Source organism: Mustela nigripes, chromosome X, assembly GCF_022355385.1.
Source record: "Mustela nigripes isolate SB6536 chromosome X, MUSNIG.SB6536, whole genome shotgun sequence".
In the NCBI taxonomy this organism is placed as follows: Eukaryota; Metazoa; Chordata; class Mammalia; order Carnivora; family Mustelidae; genus Mustela; species Mustela nigripes.
This window is the reverse complement of record NC_081575.1, coordinates 45,913,216-45,934,573: the sequence shown is the minus strand read 5'-3', so window position 1 is coordinate 45,934,573 and position 21,358 is coordinate 45,913,216. Positions and strand designations below refer to the sequence as shown.

Sequence of the window (21,358 nt, the reverse complement as noted above, 5' to 3'; positions counted from 1 at the left end):
CCCTACTTGTCCTTCAATGCTTAGTTCAAATCTCCCATCCTCTGCAGACCTTTCTTCAGCTCCTCAATCAGAACTGAATATCTCTTTCCTCAGTGTTCCCACAGCGCTTTGCTTAGATCTCATAGCCTGACACCACCAGGTATTACAGGGAAAGTCCAAGCAGAAGCAGACTCCAGTGAGTAGGCAATAAAACCCCAAACCTCACGCAGCAGTATTCACTTAGCATCAAGCATATGCATTCCTTCATATGCCCAATGACTCACTGGTTTCCAGGCCCGGCTACACCTGTAGATTTTAGATGTGCCCTGTTATTTACTTCCTCATCCCTAAAATTCCCATCTTCAACTTCATTCTCAAATACTCTTTTCTTCTCTGGCACTGAATTCCTGGCCCCAAGCACATGATTCTTCCATGCCACTCCTAGGGATAGCCTAGTTTTCTGACCTATGCCTGTTCAATCCTACTCTCCTGGCTGGAAGACAAGGGAGCTTGCCTAACAGGTGTGGGTACCTAGGGCTGAGGCTGGTGAGAGCAATGTCTCATCGGCAAGCAAGCCAATCCAATGGGGAAGAGCAAATTGGAGAGCCAGTTGAGGCAGGCAGAGGTTGAGTAAACCAGAAAATCAGAGCCAAACAAATTATGTCAAGAAAGCCAGGAGGGACTAGAGCCTAAAGCCAAGAATATGAGCACTTATGGATGGCTGGGAACTATATTAGAGCAGGCTAAGCCATAGGCTAGTTGGGTAAATATTAGAGATAGGGGACCTTTGCCTGTTTCCTACTGTTATATGTGAATGCACCTGCCCCACTTAAAGAGCCAAAAAAAAAGAGTATAAATACCCACCTTCTTCAGTCATACCCAGTCCAGACCATGCGACCCAACATCTATGGGAGGCAGTGTGGTAGACTGGAAAGAATATAAGCTTTGGAATCAGAAAGACCAGAGATTAAATTCTGGCTCTTTCCCCTTATTGGTTGTGTGACCTTGGGTAGTCATTCGGCTTCAGTTTCTTCATCTGAAAAATGGGGATAGCATCTACCTCAGAGGATCATGATGATGATGAAATGAAATTATGTAAATGAACCACTATAGACCTTCATATGTAATAAGCACTCAAGAAGCCTATGTCTTTCAAGGGCATCTATCATAATTTGCCTCATATTTCTAGTTAGTTGTATGCAATACATGTCTCTCTGTCCAATCAGATCTTAAATTTGAAGGCAGACACTGTGTATGAATCATTTTTTACATGTATTTGCTTTTTAAATATATTTTCTGATTGCAAATACCATGTAAACTCGTACAAAATTTAAGTATTGCAAACTATCTAACATTGAAGAAATCCCCCTCAAACTACAACCCCCCAACCAGAGTGCTGCTGTAAAGAATTTGGAACATTTTTCTCTGGCTCCCCCAACTACCATATTGTTTGTTTTGTTTTTACAAAAATAGGATCACTGTTAAAATATGATTCTCAGAATGTGTTTTTTTTAAGTTTCATCCAAATAGAGAGTGAGCATGTGTCAAATTTTAATTTTAACTCACAAAGGAGGAAACCAGCAAGATGGTAAAGTTAACTCTAAAGAGGATATGAGGACTGGTATTTTATAGTCAATTAAAAAAAAAGAAACGTTAAAATAATATTAAAATCATATTGCTAAGGTAAAATTAAAGCTGGTTAATGTCCTACAAGGCACTAAGAACCAACATCATGCTTCAGGTGGATAGAAAATCTTGTTGCATTTTGTCAGTTTTATAGATTTGTAAAATGACTGAACCCTAATCACTTGTGCCAAATTATAATTCTCTAGATGTAGAGAGGTAGATGACCCTTAGGCCTGTTAGAAAATGCTCTTAAGGTGACATTAAAGCATCAAGTAATCATCTTTTCCCTTTGTATTAGTTTCTTAGTGCTGTTATAATAAATCATCACAAACTGTTGTGGCTTAAAAAACACTTATTTATTTTCTCACAGCTCTGGAGGTCAGAAGTCCAAAATCAGTTCCACTGGGCTGAAATCAAGGTGTTGGCAGGGACCTGCTCCTTCTGGACACTCTCCAGGAGAATCTGTTTCCTTGTGTTTTACAACTTCTAGAGATGCATTTGTCTGTGGCCCCTTCCTCCATCTTTAAAACCAACAATGTGACATCTTCAATTATCCCTCTCTCCACCTTCACATCAACTTCTCTCTCATGAGGACCTTTATGATTACATCCAGCACACCCACATAATTCAGGGTAATCTCTCCATCTCAAGGTCAACTGATTAACAACCTCAATTCCCTATTTAATTCTCCCTTACCAAGGAACATAACACATTCACAAATTCTAAGGATTAGACGTGGAGATCTAGAGGGTGACACTATTCTTCCTATGACACTCTTGTTCCCAGGTTTTCAATAATTCTTCATAATCTCATCCTATACATTTTGTTTTTCAACTTACTTTTTTTTTAACCAGTCTTTTCACTTAGAACATACTGTATACATCTACCCTATTTTTTTAGTAGATACACAATGTTACATTAGTTTCAGGTGTACAATATTATGCTTTGTTCACAAGTGTAGAATCCATCTGTCATCATACATCACTATTACAATATTATGGACCCTATGCTGTACCTCTTATTCCATGACCTTCATTCTGTAACTGGAAGTCTGTATCTCCTTTTCCCTTTCATCCTTTGGCCCAATCCCCCACTTCCTTCCCTTCTGGCAACCATTAGGGTTCTTTTTTTTCATTATTTATAGGTCTGATTTTGCATTCTGCTTATGCATTTTTAAGATTCCACTTATGAGTGGAATCATATGGTATTTTTCTTAGTCTGATTTATTTCACTCAGCATAATACCCTCTAGGCCCATGTTGTTGCAAATGGCATGATCTCATCCTTTTTATGGCCACATAATATTCCATTATACACACACACACACACACACACACACACCCTCCTTATCAATTCATCCATTGATGGATAACTAGGTTGCTTACATATTTTGGCTATTGTAAATAATGCTATAATAAACATAGGGGTACATATATCTTTTTAATGGATGGACAGTATTCCAATGATAGAAATACCAGAATTTAACCATTTCCTTGTAAGTGGAAATTTAAGTTGTTACCAACTTTTCACTGTTACAAACTGTGCTATAATAAACATTCTTGTGCACATCTCTTTGCATAAGTGTATCTATGTTGCCATAGGAAAAATTCCTAGAGGTTAAAATTCTGAGACAAAAAGTATGTCCATTTAATTTTGACAAAACTGACAATGCCTTCCAAAAACTTGCTCCAATATTTTGCTCTCATACCAGTGATGACAACCAGTGGCTATTTATCTCCAATATCACTGAAACTCAATATTTGGGATTTTCTTTTGAGTCTTTCAGCATCTATAAAGCACTCTGAAATATCCATGTAGGTTTCCCTGGCACAAAATGAGTTTAATAATTGTTTAATAAATTAAAGGTTAGAACATTGCAAATTCATATGTACAGCTCAGAGGGCTTGTCCCAACAATGATACAATGGTAACAGAGCTAGTATGTATCGATGCTCTTCGCACATAGTACAGTGCTATTCAGATGTTATTTTCTCTATACATGAAAGTATATCATTTTCACACTTAGTTCCCATAGCTCACACAGGTTGGCCTTGCTACTTCCCGGTTTCACATGGTGTGTGCTTTGTTGCCAAGGCTCATATCATACTTTCACTTTGCACCCCAGAGGCTCTAAGACCTAAAGTATATGACTAATGGTGCTGGTTCTTCAAGAGGAAAGGCATAAGATTCTGCACATATGTGTTCCCTGAAGATAGTAATGAAACCCAATAGCATAAGTTTCATAGAATGAGGATCCCCACTCTTGGGTAGGTAAATATTTTGGAGGGTCCAAAGTCCTCTGCTTGTATACTAAAGGACTTTTCAGAAATGGAACACCACAAGGGTTTGGGTTTTGTTTGTTTAACATTTTCTTTTTAAGTAATCTCTACAACCAACAAGGGGCTCAAATTCACATCCCCAAGATCAAGAACTGCAGGCTCCATGGACTGAGCCAGCCAGGCACCCTCGAACTCCCCAGGTTTAGATGGAATGTCCTGGTGAATGTTCTACCCTTCAACTGCTCACACCACCCTTACCCTGGAAGTAGCAATCAACTCTGAATGCTGAGGACCATGACCTAGAGAGGTGCAGGCAGGAGCAGGCTAGCTGAAAGAGCACTGAATGTTGACTTAGGCTCTCAGGACTGTGACAGTTGGGGGAAGGTCATTATTCTTCCACATCCTTATCCTGTGGCCTGCTTTAGAATCAGGAATCAGCTTCTCAAGAGTAGTAAGGGCAGTGTTGCTAAGAGGAAGTATAAGAGAGTCAGCTTCAGCACTCCTTTGCTGTGATTGGTTGTTTGGGGAGTTGGTGGGGGAAGATTCATACAAACCTGGGTAGTAATTGCTCCCTCCAGTTTTATTCCCACGAATAGGATCCATGAATAGGAAGCTGTGTGTTCAAGAACACACAGGAGACAAAATCCTGAAACTAGAAAGGAAATGTGTCTACCACTCTCCCCTGCCTTATCCCCCCATCAGTACATGTAAACATTAAATATAAGTACATGTGAACATTAAGTAACATCAGCCTATAAGTACAGGTGAACACATACTCCATTTTCATCCCAGTCCTTTTAGGACTTGACCTTTTTCTCTCGAGTAAACCCAGTGATGCCCCTTGATTACAGCCCAGAAAAGATTCCTGGAATCACTAACATATTAAACTAACTCCACAAAGGACCTAAGAGGATTTAGAGGCTTGTGTCATGATGAAGAGTGTGAGCTCTGGAGCCTGAGCGCCTAAGACTGAATCCTGGCGCTGATAACTAGCTGGTTTTGGGCAGGTCATATGCCTTAGAATCTTTATCTGTAAAATGAGGGATAATAGTACCTACTTCATAAGGGATTGTTTTGAGAACTGAATGAAATAGTGCATATAAAGCACCATGCCAGGCATATAGTAAATGCTTATAAATATCAACTATTATTTAATTCTCCTAGAGTGCTTCCCAGTTCTGGGCCCCAAAGTCTTTAAACATTTGTGGAACAAATGAAATTGACAACTATGAGTTTATTTGATACATTTCCTTAACATGTTCATTTCCAGGTACTTAGCTGGTCAGGGGGGTGGTGGGGGGGACTGTGGCTACAACAGCCTCTCTTTACCCCCACACTTCATGGTCTGCCTTCCTTTTCTAAGACCCATTTCCTGGCCCCATCTCTGCCTCCTCTTCCGGGAAGGCTGGCCCCTACACAACTACCCTGTGTCACTTTAAGATTTCAAAGGGTAAAAAGAAAGTAGTCAATTAAAAAGGTGTTTGCGGAGGGGAGCACTTCCCTTGCCCATCCACCATATTTTGAAATTTCTCTTTTTTCTGTGTATCTAGAAGACTGCTGTGGAACAGAAAGGCCACCACATATAGGACGTTCTGAGAGTTCATTAGCATAAGGTATCACTAGACTCTATTCTCCTTAGGTAAGGGCAGCAGGTTTTTCAGGTCTGAAAGCTGTCCCACACCCCTCATCCTGAACTCCCTACATTCCAGAGATATTAAGTCACAGAGGCTGGGGAGGGTGCGTGGGAAAAAATATGCCTGGTCTACTACCAAGGCACATGTTTCTGCCCTGTGTATCTCTGCTCTAGCTCTAATTGGCCTACTTGGCTTAGTGTGTGCCTTAAGTAGCTGACTCACATGGCTTTTATGAGCCAAATTACAGTTCCACACTGCTTCTGATTTTAATAGAAGGGAATATTAACCAGTAGAGAGAAATTGTTGTTTGAATTCCAAAGAGACAGCGTGTTCTTCTGGAGGCCTAATAGATTCTTTCAAATTCACCTTAAATAACATAGAAGATAGGTGTGAGCGTTTTCAGACACCAACCTAACTAAGTCTCTCCATCAAAGATAAAATGAGGGAGTTGGATTGACGAAGAAAGTCTTCACTGCTCCAAAGCAAGTCACTTGACTCTCCTCCCCAATTAACGATTCAATCCTTTTGGCCCCCAAACAGTGGTTGAAGATGGGAAACCACACTAGACATGCCAGGAAATAGGACTATTCTGGCTAACAGCCCTGCTACCTGAAAGAGGGAGCTCTTCCACCATAAACTCCTTGACACTGGATAAGAGGAAGGGATAAGGCTAAAGATAAACTCTTCATGTGATCTCATGAGTAAAACTGGATGGGGACTTTAGGTCAGATCCTTCACAATTTCTCAAAACATTGTGGCAGCAACAATTAGTACATACTGCTAGTAATTCTCTACTTTCCTCGTCTGTAAGGGGTAAGGATTAGGTAAATGCTGGGATACTAGGTCCCAATAGGCAGTGGCTATACTAACCTCAATTCCTTGGTTACCTTAGAGGCATCTGAGCTGACATCCCCATCAAAATACCCACGGATATGAGATTCATGAGAAAGGGAGATATGCATTCATTCATTGGGAGTGTGGGAATGAGCAGAAGATTGATAAACATTTCCTTATTAGAAAATAAAGCCCGGTGGTCAAAAACCAGTACCAATGATGAGTTAATATGATCTGGTTTCCCGGGGCGCCTGGGTGGCTCAGTGGGTTAAGCCGCTGCCTTCGGCTCAGGTCATGATCTCAGGGTCCTGGGATCGAGTCCCGCATCGGGCTCTCTGCTCAGCAGGGAGCCTGCTTCCCCCTCTCTCTCTCTCTGCCTGCCTCTCCATCTACTTGTGATTTCTCTCTGTCAAATGAATAAATAAAATCTTTAAAAAAAAAAAATATGATCTGGTTTCCCTTCTCTGTCTTCACTCTACCTTGGAGTATTAGCTGCCCCGCAAACCCCAAACAGGAGGAAGGTAATAATCCAACTATCATTACCTTTTCTCTCCCCTAGGGGGGAAAAAAAACCAAGCCAGCAAAATACTCGGAAGAGTAGGAGACACAAAGCAATCTTCATTTCTTCCATACATTAGAAACATTCTCAATTACAGCTCCGCTTCTCTGAAATCTATCTCAAGTAGTAAACTGCCATGAGCACAGAAAAACCAGTTTGGAGGGAATTCCTGATAACGAGGCAGGAAGTGAGAGATTTTACTCAACCACTCCATTCCACAGGCTGGATGCCCCTGCAGGTCCCTGAGAAAGTGTCATTCTGGCTTATGCCCCGTAGGAATCCTACTCCGCACTCCCTCCTGGGAGTGTGCCTAGGAAGGGTTGCTTGAAAAGAGAGGTCTTTGATCACTATGATCACTACTAAAATCCCAATGCTAAGCTAACTTATTTGGGGAGCAGCTCTTTTAATAGTGGGGGTTTTCTTCTTAAACTAGAGTTTCTCAGTGGAATTAAGAAAAATAAAACCCAGCCATGCTTACAGTTATAATTCCACATTAATCATCCAGTTTTCCTGGGAGGTACCCATAATCAACAAATTGTCATATCTCTGATCAGTCAGTATATATTCTGGTGGAATTCTGGGCATTCATCCCAGCCCTAGGAAAAAGCTCAGTACTGCCCTGGAGCAAATGAGCAGAGTAACAAGATCACACTGAGAGAGAGATTAAGGTGCTTGGAGGTAAATTATCCCCTTGGACAGCCAAAGAGCTGCCCTGGGTGGGGGGGGGAGCCGTTCACAGTATCTCTGAACCTTCTTGGTAAGCTAACCTTCTTAGCTACCCTGGGTTTCCAAACATAGCAGTCAGTCTTAAAGAAATAAAACCTATTTGGGAGTTGTTCTTTCTTCTTAGAGGCTTACCAGAAATTTCAAGAAAATGTCCCGGTGGGTACTCACCTATGAGCCTCATCCTCTCCTTCAATTTCAAAGTTGCTCTTGGCCACCCCCAGCCTATCCCGAAGGACCCAGAAGATAGAATCTCAGACAATGCTTTGCCTTGCTTGGGCATCACAGGGTAGCTCTGAGTTCTCAATCCTGCCCCGAAGGTGCCGATGGCAGCAGACACAATGGAGGTAGTCCACTACGTTGTGGGTAAAGAGTGAGCGTAATGGGTGCAAGTATTGGAAGAAAAGGAGCATGAAGCCAATGGAAATCAGATAAGCAATGATGAGCTGCAAAGCAATCAAGGAATGACAGTAATCCAGCAAGACTTTCACTCCAAAGAAGTTAAAAACTAAAACCATGACCACGTTCTCTACGAACCTCACACTATAGTGCAGGCCCATATGCCCCCAGTTCTGGCCTTTGTCAACAAGGTCCCTGTCTGCCAATTTCAGCTGCAAAGCTGACCAGCAAGAGAAGTTGATGCCCGCATAGAGAACGGTGATGGAGATCAGTACCACCAGGGTGCCGACTCGGCTGAAATTTTTCTCAATATTATTGGGCATCTGGGCACCACTCCTCCAGAACTTAACCCAGGGCTCAAAGAGGATGATCAGGAAGTTAAGCAGTAAGAATGGCACAGCTTTCAGTTTCAAGGTAGCTGAGAAGAGCACCAGAATCACGAGGCGGGAAGTGATTTCCAATGTCCGCCAAATGGTGATGCAGAGGACTTCTAATGGCCCGAGGCGAATCTTGTATTCATCATACTTGATCTGGATAGCCAACATATTGCAGAGGGTTGCCCCATAGGTGACAGAGATCAGGGAAAAAACCATTAGCACAACTGTAAGAAAAAAAATAACAGAAAAAATAGACAATCAGACTGTGTTAACAAAGCCTGAACTCAGACCCGGAGGTCCAGAGAGATGATTAAGTGAGGCTTGAGGGCCCTGCTAAGAACAAATTCACGTATGAACATAGCTATGTTGGCACAGCACACAGCACGCAAAGGAAAAAAATGGAAAGAAATAACCTAAAATATACTTTTTGTGGTGAGGACTATATCAATTTTTAAAATCTTTTTTTCTATATTTCTCTATTTTCTAAGTTTCCCACAAGGAACATACATTGTAATACTTCAATAATCATATAAACACACAAAATGAACTTTTTAAGAAGAGTGGACCTCAGAACTAGCACTGAGAGGTCACTAACACAAGAAGAGCACTTATAAAGGGATAGGGGAGCACCCACTGCATGAAATAGGCTTCTGAGCAAACAATGAAGGAGGCAGAAGGAATTCTGAAAAAATCCAGTCCTAGGAAATTCATAGGTAATGCCTTTGGTTACAGAAGCCTCTTCTTTGACATGTATCTTCTTTAAAGAACAAATCTTGTATGTACTTCTAGAATGTGTCAGCATGTATTCTGGAAATTCCATGAAGGCAAAAAGGACCATGTCTATTTTGTTCCATACTGTATCCCTGGAGCCTAAGACACTGCCTGGGAGATAGTAGGTGCTCAATAAATGTTTGTGGCATTAATGAGGCATTCTGAATTTAGAGAGGCAGCATGAAATATTTATAATTAGAAGCCCTTGATTCAGTTCTGTGAAAGTCACTGAATATCTATGTGCCTTGGTTCCCCAATTCAGTGAGATACTCTAGAATTGCTTACATAAATCACTAACAATATAAATTTATCACCCATGTGCTTTGCTATATTTTAGGAATTTCCAAACTTCAACCAGAATGATTTACAAATTTTTTAAAACCCCACCTCATAGCCCATAACATCCACGCTGCTGTATAGAGTTGGGGCCCTGAAGGGTCAGGCTGCTCTGTAATCAGCTATGGTAAATCTCAACTATAGATCGCATGGTGTTGCTCTTCTTTTATCCCTTTATATCAAAGGATACCAATCACTAAGAAAAATCTACCACGCTCAAGAAGAGTGAGAGGCCTGAGGGGAACTCATCCAGAAAAAAAAAAAAAAAAAGGCTGGAACTTTCAGTTCCCATGAAAATATTAGATCCCAGGGAACTGGAGCCACAGAGATGTCAGCTTAATTTGCAAGAAAAGCGAAGACTTCCCCCATGGAAACCCAAAAAGAAGCACAAGTTTGTTTCCAAGATCCTTTTCAGCTCTAAGTGAAGTGCTAGAATCTCAAAGACTAGAGAGACTCTCTTGAAGTGTCTACAATTGGCCTTATTTTTATTTATTATTTTTCCATGTTTGTTGAAATATAATTGATATATAATATTGTATTAGTTTAAGGTGTACAATAAAATGATTTGATGTACTCTTAGCTTTATAAACCACTCTTAGTCCCATCCTTAAGATTTGATGCTCCTAGTTAGGAGCACCAGAGTGTATATACATCTAGACAAGTGTAGTGATGCTGTCCCTTAAATTAGAACTCATTTATTGATAGTAGTGAAATAAAGGAAAGCCTGATGTTTCCAATAAATGTAAAAACACCTTCCATCTGTCTCCCTACAAATAGACTCATGCCATAAGAGATCATAACACTGTTAGTGAATTTGCTCATCTATGCTGATCCAGATGGCCTCCAAGAGAAAAAGAGATTAGAAAAAGCAAGGAGAAGGCAGAAGAATGGATGAAAATGAGGAAACCTAACCCCAAAAACTGTTTACCAAACTTGAAGAGATGGTACCGGCAGAAAGTTTCTAATAGGAGAAATCACCAAAGAGTTGAAAACAAGGTCTTGAAGAACGTTTCCCTTACATCCTTTGTATAGTGATATAGTTAGAAACATGGCTCTGCAGGTAGGCATCCTGGATTCCAATCCCATCCTTGCCAATTATTACTTATGAAAGCATTGGGGAATTTGCTTAACCTCTCAGTGCCTCTGTTTCCTCATTTGTTAAAATGGGGGTAGCGGGGGCGCCTGGGTGGCTCAGTGGGTTAAGCCGCTGCCTTCGGCTCAGGTCATGATCTCGGGGTCCTGGGATCGAGTCCCGCATCGGGCTCTCTGCTCAGCAGGGAGCCTGCTTCCCTCTCTCTCTCTCTGCCTGCCTCTCTGTCTACGTGTAATCTCTGTCTGTCAAATAAACAAATAAAATCTTTTCAAAAAAAATAAAATATGGGGGTAGCGGGCGCCTGGGTGGCTCAGTTGGTTAAGAGACTGCCTTCAGCTCAGGTCATGATCCTGGAGTCCCAGGATCGAGTCCTGCATCCGGCTCCCTGCCAAGCAGGGAGTCTGCTTCTCCCGCTGACCTCTCTCCTCTCATGCTCTCTCTCTCAAATAAATAAATAAAATCTTTTTAAAAATGGGGGTAACAATTATATCACAGGGTTGTTGTAAAGACTAAATGAAATCATTACAAGTAAGAGGCTTAGAGAAATACTCAGGACATAGTAGATGCTATCTGCTAGTTCCTATCATCATCATCATCATTCACCGTTTCCAAAAGAGTAGTAGTACATGCATTTCCCCTACTTAGGTACTACGCTGACACTTAGGAAATCAGGTGACTTAAAAACTAGTACCTAGGGGTGCCTGAGTGGCTCAGTGGGTTAAACCTCTGCCTTTGGCTCAGGTCAAGATCTCAGGGTCCTGGGATCGAGTGAGTCCTATGTCAGACTCCCAGTTCAGTTGGGAGTCTGCTTCCGACTCTACCTCTGCCTGCCTCTCTGCTTAATTGTGATCTCTATGTCAAATAAAAAAAAAAACCCTAATACCTAGAAATGTGCAAAACCAATAGCAAGAAAACTATAAACTTTATCAAAGTACATTTCACTAAATATTTTTTTAATGTACTTCGATAAAGTTGTATGGTTTTCCTGCTCCAGGCTTTGCACATTTATGGCATAGATTTTAGGGATATTTCCTGGATGTATACTTACTTCCAGACTCATCAAGTTGGATATGTTAAATAGGTAGAGGTTTTTGTTAATCATACCTCAATAAAGTGATGTGAAAATACTTAACGAAATGGAGACATACATCTCTTCTAATATGAAACTGATTGATCCTGTAAATATGTAAATTCCCTCCAAAACAACCCAAATGATTTAATGCAATCCCAATACACAGTCTCAATGAAATTTCTTTTTCTTTTGTTGTTACTCTCCTGCTTTGTTTTGTGTTTTGGTAGGGGAATTGACAAACTGAATGTGGAAATTCATCTATTTGGAAGATTAGGCTAAGTTGCTTATCAGATAAGAATTGTGAAAGGCCTTTGTGAGAAGTGTGCAAGATCTAAAGCAATAAAGAATTTAAATGATAAAAATTTAATACTTAAGAAAGCCAGGAGACCATTTAAAATGTGTGTATGTACACACATGCAAAACACGCAAATGTATACATGCACACTTATCTACAGCAGAGAAAGGATTAATATCAGAATAAGAAAACAGCTCCTGCAAATTAATAAGAAAAAGACAAACTACTAAAAATCAGCAATTTAAAGAACACAATAACCAAACATGAAAAGATGCTCAGCTGGCTTCATAATTAAAAGCAAATTATTTATGTAATCAGTTATTTTATAATTATAGAACTAAATGATATTTAGCTTAATATATAAAGAAAAAGCACATTCATAAGCTACAGGTAGGAATATAAATTCAAACAACCTTCTGGGAGGGCTATTTGGCAGTACTGATAAGATTCCAAACATGTATATCCTTTCACCCAGCACTTCCATTGCTAAGAATTTATTCTATGAAGTCTCTTTCTGGGACACAGATACTTAGAAAGATGTTCACTGGAGTATAGTTTGTGATTAGAAAACATTTCTTTTTTTTTTTTAAAGATTTTATTTATTTATTTGACAGAGAAAGATCAAGAATAGGCAGAGAGGCAGGCAGAGAGAGAGGAGGAAGCAGGCTCCCCGCTGAGCAGAAAGCCCAACGAGGGCTGGATCCCAGGACCCTGAGATCATGACCTGAGCGGAAGGCAGAGGCTTTAACCCCTGAGCCACCCAGGCGCCCCTAGAAAACATTTCTTGAATGCAAACATCAGAAACAAACTTTAATCCTACCAAGAGAAGATCAGAGAAATAACAAAGAATGATCCAGTTCACATAAGAAAAACATATATTATGTATTTATCATTTATTATATATATATAAATAACCATTAAAGAAAGATATACTGGCAAAAGGCATTGAACAGAATGTTTAATACAGCGCTTTTTGTCAAAAATACGTATATAACTTATGTATTTACATATTAAAAAAAAGGATATATACTGAATGGTTAACAGAGATTACTTTTGGGAAGTAAAATTACATCTCCTGCTTGATATATGTTCTTTGTGGTTCTGATTCTTTACCATAACCCTATCTGATTTTTATAATTTAAAAAATAAGGACCAAAAATAGTAACACATGGTCATAGCAAAAATTTTAAATCATATAAATTTCAAACCATACAGAAGGATATAAAGTAAAAGGTAAAAGTTGACGACTTCTCATTTTTACTCCCCAGAGGTAAATGATTTCTGCCATATCTTTCCAGAAATTTTCTACACATATACGATTACTCGTGGGTATATATATATGTGTGTGTATGTATTGCTTTTGTAAAGTATACATGTTTTAATTAGGTGATTTGATGACCTTCAAATTTCTCAGGAAGAAAATCATCATCATTTCCTTTTCTCTTCACACTACTGTCAATCGTAGGTACGTAAAAAGCGTAAAGACCAACAATTTCATGAACAATTCCTGGTGGAGGAAAGGAGAAAAGGAGACAAATGCCCTCCTTACATTCAGTTGCGCCATGGGGTTTGGCAAGCAGGATCACCATTTAACAAGAAGGAAATGGTTCAAAGTTGTACCCACAGCTCTACCAGCTCCAGCCCAACTAGATGAAGCTAATGTTGAGCTGTTAAAACTCATTAACAGTACTTTATTTTGACTTTGAAAACATGACTCACATTTCCTCCTCTCCTAGAGGTCTTACTCATCTAAGGATCCATCTTTTACAAGTGGGAAATTAAGACTGTGACCTCTTAGGTAACTTCCTCCAAAAATCACACAGAAGGTCAGAACTGGGACCAAGCCTCATTCTCATATGTATTCGTTCCAACCTATATTTCTTTCTCCCCACCGGAGTGGAGAGAAGTAATTAAATCAGTGGTTCCCAAATGTGGCTGATCAGACTCAGCTGGGGCATTTTTTTAAAGATTTTCTTTCTTTATTTGACAGACAGAGATCACAAGTAAGCAGAGAGGCAGGAAGAGAGAGAGAGGGAGAAGCAGGCTCCCTGAGGAGCAGAGAGTCTGATGCGGGGCTCCATCCCAGGACCACAGGATCATGACCTGAGCGGAAGGCAGAAGCTTTAAACCACTGAACCACCCAGGCGCCCCTAGCTGGGGCATTTTTTAAAAAGTACAGATTCCTGGCCTCCCCACACTCAGATTGAGTCAGGTCTGAGGAGGAGATGTAATTTTTTTAAAAAAGATTGTGTTTACTTATTTGACAGAGAGAGAGAGAGCACGCTCGAGAGAGGGAACACAAGCAGGGGGAGTGGGAGAGGGAGATGCAGGCTTCCCGCTGAGCAGGGAGCCCGATGCGGGGGCTCCATCCCAGGACCCTGGGATCATGGGCTGAGCAGAAGGCAGACTGAGTGCCACGTCGGAGTGTTACTCTCAGTACCACTGAGAGTGGTCTCATGACTCACGACTGAGCCACCCAGGTATCCCATGAAGATGTAATTTTTTTAAGAAGGAGTTTTTCACCCAGTAATGTGTTTTCTCATAATCAGTAATATTTGGGAATCTCTTCTTAAAAGATGGCCATCACTAAACCAAAACAAACAAACAAAAAACCCTCCGTATAATTTAAACACTCTGGGCTAGGGAAAATGTCCTACTAACTGCTGGTATTACCAGCTGATTCTGGGCCCAAAGAGGGCTTATCTGTGGCACTTTAAGGCTTAAATAGTTTACCCCCATTAAATAAATCTGGCAGGCCTAAGATGTCTGGCTCCCCAAGTTCTTTGACTATCTACCAGTGCTATCTAATACAGTAACCACTAAGCACACATGGCTACTGAACACTTGAAACGTGGCTAGTACGACTGAGGAAGTAAATTTTTATTTCATGTTTCATTTTACTATAAATAGCCCCTTGAAGCTGGTAGCCAGTGCATTGGACAGTTCAGGTCTGTATTTCTAAGACCCTTGATTTAAATGAAGCCCTCCCCTCGCCTGACCCTACTCACCTCTACCCATGGGGACCTCTGCAGAGATCAGGGTCACATAGAGCTGATAGGTCAGCTGGGGCACTGAGCCCAGGAAGGCTTGGATCTGTGACATACGTTTGTAGGCATTGCGGTGCATAGCCAGGGTCCGGATGGAGTGGCCCACCTCCCATTCTATCAGCACTTCCTCGCCATTTATTAGCATCTTCTTTCGGGTGAGGCTGACATAGGGCTCCTCCTGCCCCTCTTTCTTCCACAGTGTGAGGTACTTAATCATGGCCTCCAAACATCTGCAGAGGTAAAGCATCAGGGGTACTTAACTAAAACTGTCCTGGGAAGAAAGGTTGTGGGGTGTGGGGGTGGGGTGGGGCAGTTAATAATACAATTCAGGGAGTTTGTGCTGCTTTTTGCCATTCCTTAATTCCCATTCTACTCATTCCTCATGAGCCAAAGAGTTGTCATTCCTTCCACAAGTTGAGTCTAAATCCTTTTTTGTTTGGCTGGTTATCTACTGACCTGAGAACACAATTTCAGTGTTTCTTTGAGAATTTAAGGAATTGCTTTGTCTCCTTAAGAATAGGCCTGTGGTAGAAAGGCACCTTGAACACAAAGATATGTAAATAATGTGCTGAGAGAAAATGATGAAGGTTCTTAAAGGCCCTAGTTTTCATAACACCTCAAGTTCCTAAGGTAAAGCATTCTTTATGCAAAGCATTCAGCTTCATACTTGGGGCTTTTGAGTTCGGCTTTTTTCAAGACAAGGTCCACAACTATAATTGTCTTGCCAAAAAGTCTTGGAGGGGAGCTTGGAAAAAACCTCACATCTATACAGTAATGCCATTCAATCACCAAGGTACTTAAAGACTTGTCAACTCAGAACTGAATGTGCTACATACCCAGGGAACATCAAAAGATCTCTCTAAAGGTTATTTTTGGGGCCTCTTGATCAGTTTGGGGCCAAGAGTCTTTGAAACTTCCTTCTTTCTTTATAAAGAGGAAAACATCCTCTTAAGGATCGCAAGCTTACCAAACATGAAATAGTGATAAGACCCCATTTCTTGCTGTATCTCTCCCACATACATCAGAAGCCTGTAAACAGTTCTGATGTGGTGACTAGAAAAGAAGCAATCAGAACATTTTGTTTTGGAACACCTGAGTTACCACTTCCTCCACTACCCTTAAATGAATGGAAACTGTGGACTATTATAATAAGAAAGAAGAGTTGTGGTGAAAATGAAGCCATCTTTCCTGCCTGAGGGCATGGGTTGTATTCATCTTGGGTATTTGATAAATATTTTCTGCACAAATGAAAGAGTAAGAAGGAAGAAAAGATTATAGGGTCAGAAACGATGGGAGGAGAGGATAATAATAATGGCAATGTAATTTAATGGAAAAATAGGCTAAAGACAAGCTCAGAGGTTTCTGTGCTTTTTAGGCCTTTGGCTCCCAATAGGAAGGTTCGGACATGTGCTGGCTGCCATTCTCCACAGGATCCCTTGGAGACTAGGGCATAGGGGCCAGTCTGAAGCATGGCATTTCTCCCTAGAAAGTAGACATTTCAAACTCTAAAACTTGGGAGAGGAAAAGGTGGGAGGAGGAGAGAACAGGGAAGAAATAAAGCCAAGTGCATTTCCAATAAAAGATTTTAGATTTTAACCCAGGCCCATCAGTGCGATTGATGAAGATAATACTGGGAGAGGTAGTGGCAGGAAGCATTCTGTTTATGCTTCTAAAGGCTATTTACTGATTTAAGTAAGGGTGTTCGCTTTGGTTATAAACCTCAGTAAATTAGAGTACATTTTCATTTTCAGAAGTAGTTTGCATTTCATATAAGGGAGCCAGATCCTCCAAACACCTTCATATGCCTAATAGCACTAATCAAGTTCCTACCTGCCCATAAAGTAATTTGCCTTGAACATAAGCATATCAAGGATATAATATATGGGCTTTTAATTATTTCTTCCCTGCTGTCAGGCTATTAAAAATGCTTTCCAATCATTGCTAGTGGAAGATAAATAACAAAAATGAAATACAGTACTCAATACTCTATATGGTGGGGCCAAATTAAAGATGGCTTGGGAAGCCACAAAGCAAAGGAGGGAAGTCTAAACTCTGGACTGGGACAATACCTGCTGAAATTTGCACTTTGAGTGCACTTGATCTGTTAACTCAGTATATATCCCATTGGAAAAGGCTGATAAAAGAATGTTTACCTTGTACCTCTGGTGACATCTCTTAATTTGTGGGGTTTTCTCTTTTTTTAGAGAGAGAGCATGAGTGACAGCGTGTACATGCACGGGGCAGGGAGGGGGAGAGGGAAGGGAGAGAGAATCTTAAGCAGGCTCTACACCCAGCATGGAGTCCCACGTGGGCCCGATCTCAGGAACCTGAGATCATGACCTGAGCCGAAATCCAGACCAACTAAGCCATCCAGATGCCCCAACATCTCTAAATTTCTTGGTTCCAAGTTCAAGATGAGGTCTTTGTTTTACAGCTTAACTTCAAAGATTTAGAATTGGAAAGGAGCTATAGATTGCCTAGTACAAAGGTTACATATAGGCCAGCTGAGTCACATCTGACCAACAGCTGTGGTTTGTTTGGTCCATACTGTGTTATTTCGTCAGTCAAACTGCCAAGATTCAAACTGATATTTCATATAAAATCCTGTTCTGGAAGGTTCTCTTGAAAAGTTAGGGCATGTGGCAATATTGGGTCTGGATTCCAACAGTGAAACGATAGGGATGGAATTACAGAGTAGCTGCCTCTTCCAGGCAAATCGTGTAGACTTCAGCTTGCCACACTATTCACTATTCTCCATCATTCCTCTAACACTAAGACTTCATTTTCATTTATCATCACACACAAAGCTGCTGGTTTTCTTGTACTTGGCCTGCTTCACTCATATATGAGACCTGCCTGGCCTGTTTAAGCATTTGCATTTGAGACCAATGATCTAACCCAACCCATTTATCATGCAGATGAAGAAACTGGGGTCCAAGACATCTTCAGAGATTTCATCAGAGCCATGCAACTAGTCAATGACAGAGGGAGGACCAAACTCCAGGTCACTGGAATTTCAGGCTACTGTTTTCTCTAATGGAGCCTGACCAATCCCTCCTCATTTGAGCATGTATTGATTTAAAAAAAAAATTTTTTTAAGACAAGGGAGTTCCATCCTTAAACAGTTTCAGACTACGTTTAGTTCTCTAAGGATGAAACATCTTCCCTCTGCAATTACAACATCAACACTCTGACATATATTCTTCAGCTGATTGCAATCAAGACAAACTTGGTCCATTCTTTCCTCCTGACTTTGTTAAGTTTTGCAACATCTCCCTAACTTGAAAATCCCATAGTATCCAGATGAGACAGCCGACACAGATCCTGTCTCCCTAAGATAAGGCACGTTCTCATCCCTTCAAGGCAATCTGAATGGAAAGACTGTATACTACTACAATGAGTTACAGCATTCAGATGGAGAGATGACCCATCTTCCTTTGCCCCCTCTAACCATGTACCTTTATATCAGAAAGATACAAAGAGATAAGCAGGAGACTGATGAACCAACAGAAAAAAAAACAAACAACAATGGGTTGGGGTACTAGATGGCCACAAAGAGCTGAAAATATTTTCCAGATGTCAAATAACTGGAAAATTTGAAAGCGCCACAACCACCAGCTCAAGCAGCTCAGGATAAAGAAATTGAATGTGAGATACAGTTAAAAAAAAAAGATTTATTTATTTATTTGACAGACAGAGATCACAAGTAGGCAGAGAGGCAGGCAGAGACGGGTGGGGAGAAGCAGGCTCCCCGCTGAGGAGAGAGCTTGATGTGAGGCTCGATCCCAGGATTCTGGGATCACGACCTGAGCTGAAGGCAGAAGTTTTAACCCACTGAGCCACCCAGGTTCCCACAGTGAGATACAGTTTATACAGTGTCTAAAAGGCAGAGTTAAAATAACACACTCTGAAGCTATGGCCTGTGTGCACAGGTTAACCACATCAGCTGGTCCCATACCAATTTTCACAACTCAAATCCAAATAGCAAACACTGTCTAATGAAGTCTTATCAATGGTACCATACATGGCTTTGGAACACAAGTACACGCCACATGGTCACTGTGGTGGCACGTAAGGTTTCAGATAAGATTTTTTGGATGGTAGGCAGGGCAAGGAAGCCCAGAGTGGGAGGGAATGGGAGAACTGATTAGAGGCACAGTACCAGTCTTGTAAATACTGGCTTCATCTTTCTCTGCCCAAACCCAGGGAGGGGGTAGAAATTAAAAATTGCTCACCTGATAACAGGTCCCAAGAGGATTAGATGCATAAATAATGATAATGGCTTGTCTTTGGCCAGATCTCTGTGAACAAAGATGAGGGTCAACTGGACCATAATGGATGAAAACATAAAGAAGGATAAAGTGTATGCCATCCAGTAGGTTTCGCTATTCTTTCGATAGATTCTAACCATGTACAAGGTAGATGCAGCCTCCCCACAGTACAAAAAGGTGGAGAAGAGGATGCCAAATGGGAAGGTAAATCGTGGGTTGGCCCCACGGATGACATCTTCCTCCAGAGATGAAATTGGATCCACGTTGGACTCCTCAGGAATTTCATAAACTCGGTCCATTGTCGAGGTTCTGAGTGTAGTAGTCTTGTCTTCAGAGCAAAGCAAGCCCCACCCCCGCTCAACAGAACCCTGGAGCCACTGCAGTCCAAGTATCTAAGAGAGCGGTCAAGGTCAATTCCAGAATGGAGATCTGCTAGTTAGACCAGAAGACCCCTCTCTCTAGTTTCATGTTACACTTGTTGGAGTATGGGATGGAGAAGCCAGGAGTACCACTTTGAACTTGACTCTTCATTGGCCCAGGCTTCCAATTGTCAACAGACATGCTATGAAACCTGGACAAGGGGGAAGCAAGCATTTTAGCGCCCAGTGCGGAGTCCAGTTCCAGGCACGTGAAAAACTTGGGGACAGCTGTCTCCTCGGCTCATTCTCCTTTCGCAGCCCCGCAGGCAGTCGGGGTAGCCACTCTGTCGGGGCACGAACACTCAGCAGCACCTCTCGAGGAGTTCTGACCACCAATACGCCCTCTCAAACCTGCCGAGAACTGAACCAGGGCAGAAGAGGGGGTGCAGCCTGAGCGTCCCTTCGGGGGCTCATTTCAGTGCTTAGGTACCCTAAGCTATCCTTAGGCTGTGGCTATCAGCTCGCCCGCTCGCCGCTGCTCTCTCAGGACCCGCGCGGAATCCAAGGCTCTCCAGCTGGCTCCACAGATTTCCCAAGCTCCGCCCCCAAGGCAGCCGGCCGGGGCAGCGGGGTGCCGAGGGAGGGGGGCGGACGGGGGGTGGTAGCGGCTGGGGCAGGGGGCTGGAGCCAAGGTTCCACCCCGGTCGGGAGCGCAGTCTCAGGGGGAGAGAAGCCGAGCGCGCGCGCGCTGCAGGATCCGAAGAAAGCTAAAGAGGCTTCTTTTCCACAGAGAAACTTTGCTAGCGAGAAGCACGACGTGCGGGGCGCCAGCCCAGGAGGGCACAGGCAGATGTCTTCAGACTCTTGGACGCCGTCGACTGCTGGGGTCCTCCCTGGCCTGCAGTTCCAGCTGCGGGAAGTCGTGGCTTCGGGAACTGAGGCACTGAAGGCGGGGGCGGGCGGAATGGGAGGGACCGTTGGGGCCAAACAAAACTAGCCTGCGAGTGCCAGGGCCGGCAACTCAAAGATGCTCCGGGTGGAGAGGCGCGACAGAAAAGGGGGCTTGGGCTAACCTTCGGAACCGCTTCTCACTACGACCCCCGGTTCCCAGAGGGAGTCAAAGCTTTCCTATTCCCCCAAAGCAGCAGACGCCCACTTCCACTCCGCCCTCGCGAACTAGCTAGCTCGCACACTTGCACAACCCACGCGGTTAGGCAGGTGTCTCTCTCTCTCTCTCTCTCTCTCTCTCTCTCTCTCTCTTTCTCTCTCGGCCTCAGGGTTGAATTGCGCTAGGTCCTATTGCCCTCCAGATACCATCACGGTGGGGTGCGGGCGGAGGAGACCTGAGAGGTAACTGGGCTATAGCTTCCTTTCCAGACAAGACTGTGTGCAGGAGAGGTTAAGGTAGAAAGGGATGGGTGTGTGTGTGTCAAGACTCAAGGTCAGCATTAAAAATTCCTATTATATGCCTTGATATTCCCAGTTGCAAAATAAGGCTGGGATAGGGGCTTTAGAATGAACTTTCAGGTCTTTGGCTGGAAGGTTCTGAAGAGGTGCCAAATTCTAAATAGACTGGAGAGGAGCCAAGAGAGCTGTTAGTAAAAACTGAGAGGGGTGACTTAAAGAGCTCAGAAAATTGCCAGGATTCTTAAGATCAATCCTCCCCCATCTCACTGAGCTTTTGTTTTCATGCCTTCATTTGCATA

At 42.2% G+C, this 21,358-nt stretch overlaps 1 protein-coding gene across 3 annotated transcripts; it reads right to left on the bottom strand.

Moving 5' to 3' along the window:
• Positions 1-1,857: 1,857 nt before the first annotated feature.
• On the bottom strand, positions 1,858-20,865 carry XKRX (XK related X-linked). Of its 3 annotated transcripts, none has more exons than XR_009401285.1 (4): positions 19,258-20,865; positions 14,984-15,252; positions 4,437-8,632; positions 1,858-4,348 (listed from the first exon to the last, which is right to left on the bottom strand). XR_009401285.1 is itself a non-coding variant. In XM_059385358.1 (3 exons), the coding sequence occupies exons 1-3, from the start codon at positions 19,590-19,592 to the stop codon at positions 7,887-7,889; spliced, it is 1,350 nt and encodes a 449-aa protein (XP_059241341.1). In that variant the 5' UTR covers positions 19,593-20,865; the 3' UTR covers positions 1,858-7,886. The 3 variants fall into 3 exon arrangements, 1 of the variants encoding a protein (XP_059241341.1); XR_009401286.1 differs by having other exon boundaries at positions 1,858-4,534; positions 7,804-8,632; XM_059385358.1 differs by having other exon boundaries at positions 1,858-8,632.
• Between the last annotated feature and the right edge of the window lie 493 nt (positions 20,866-21,358).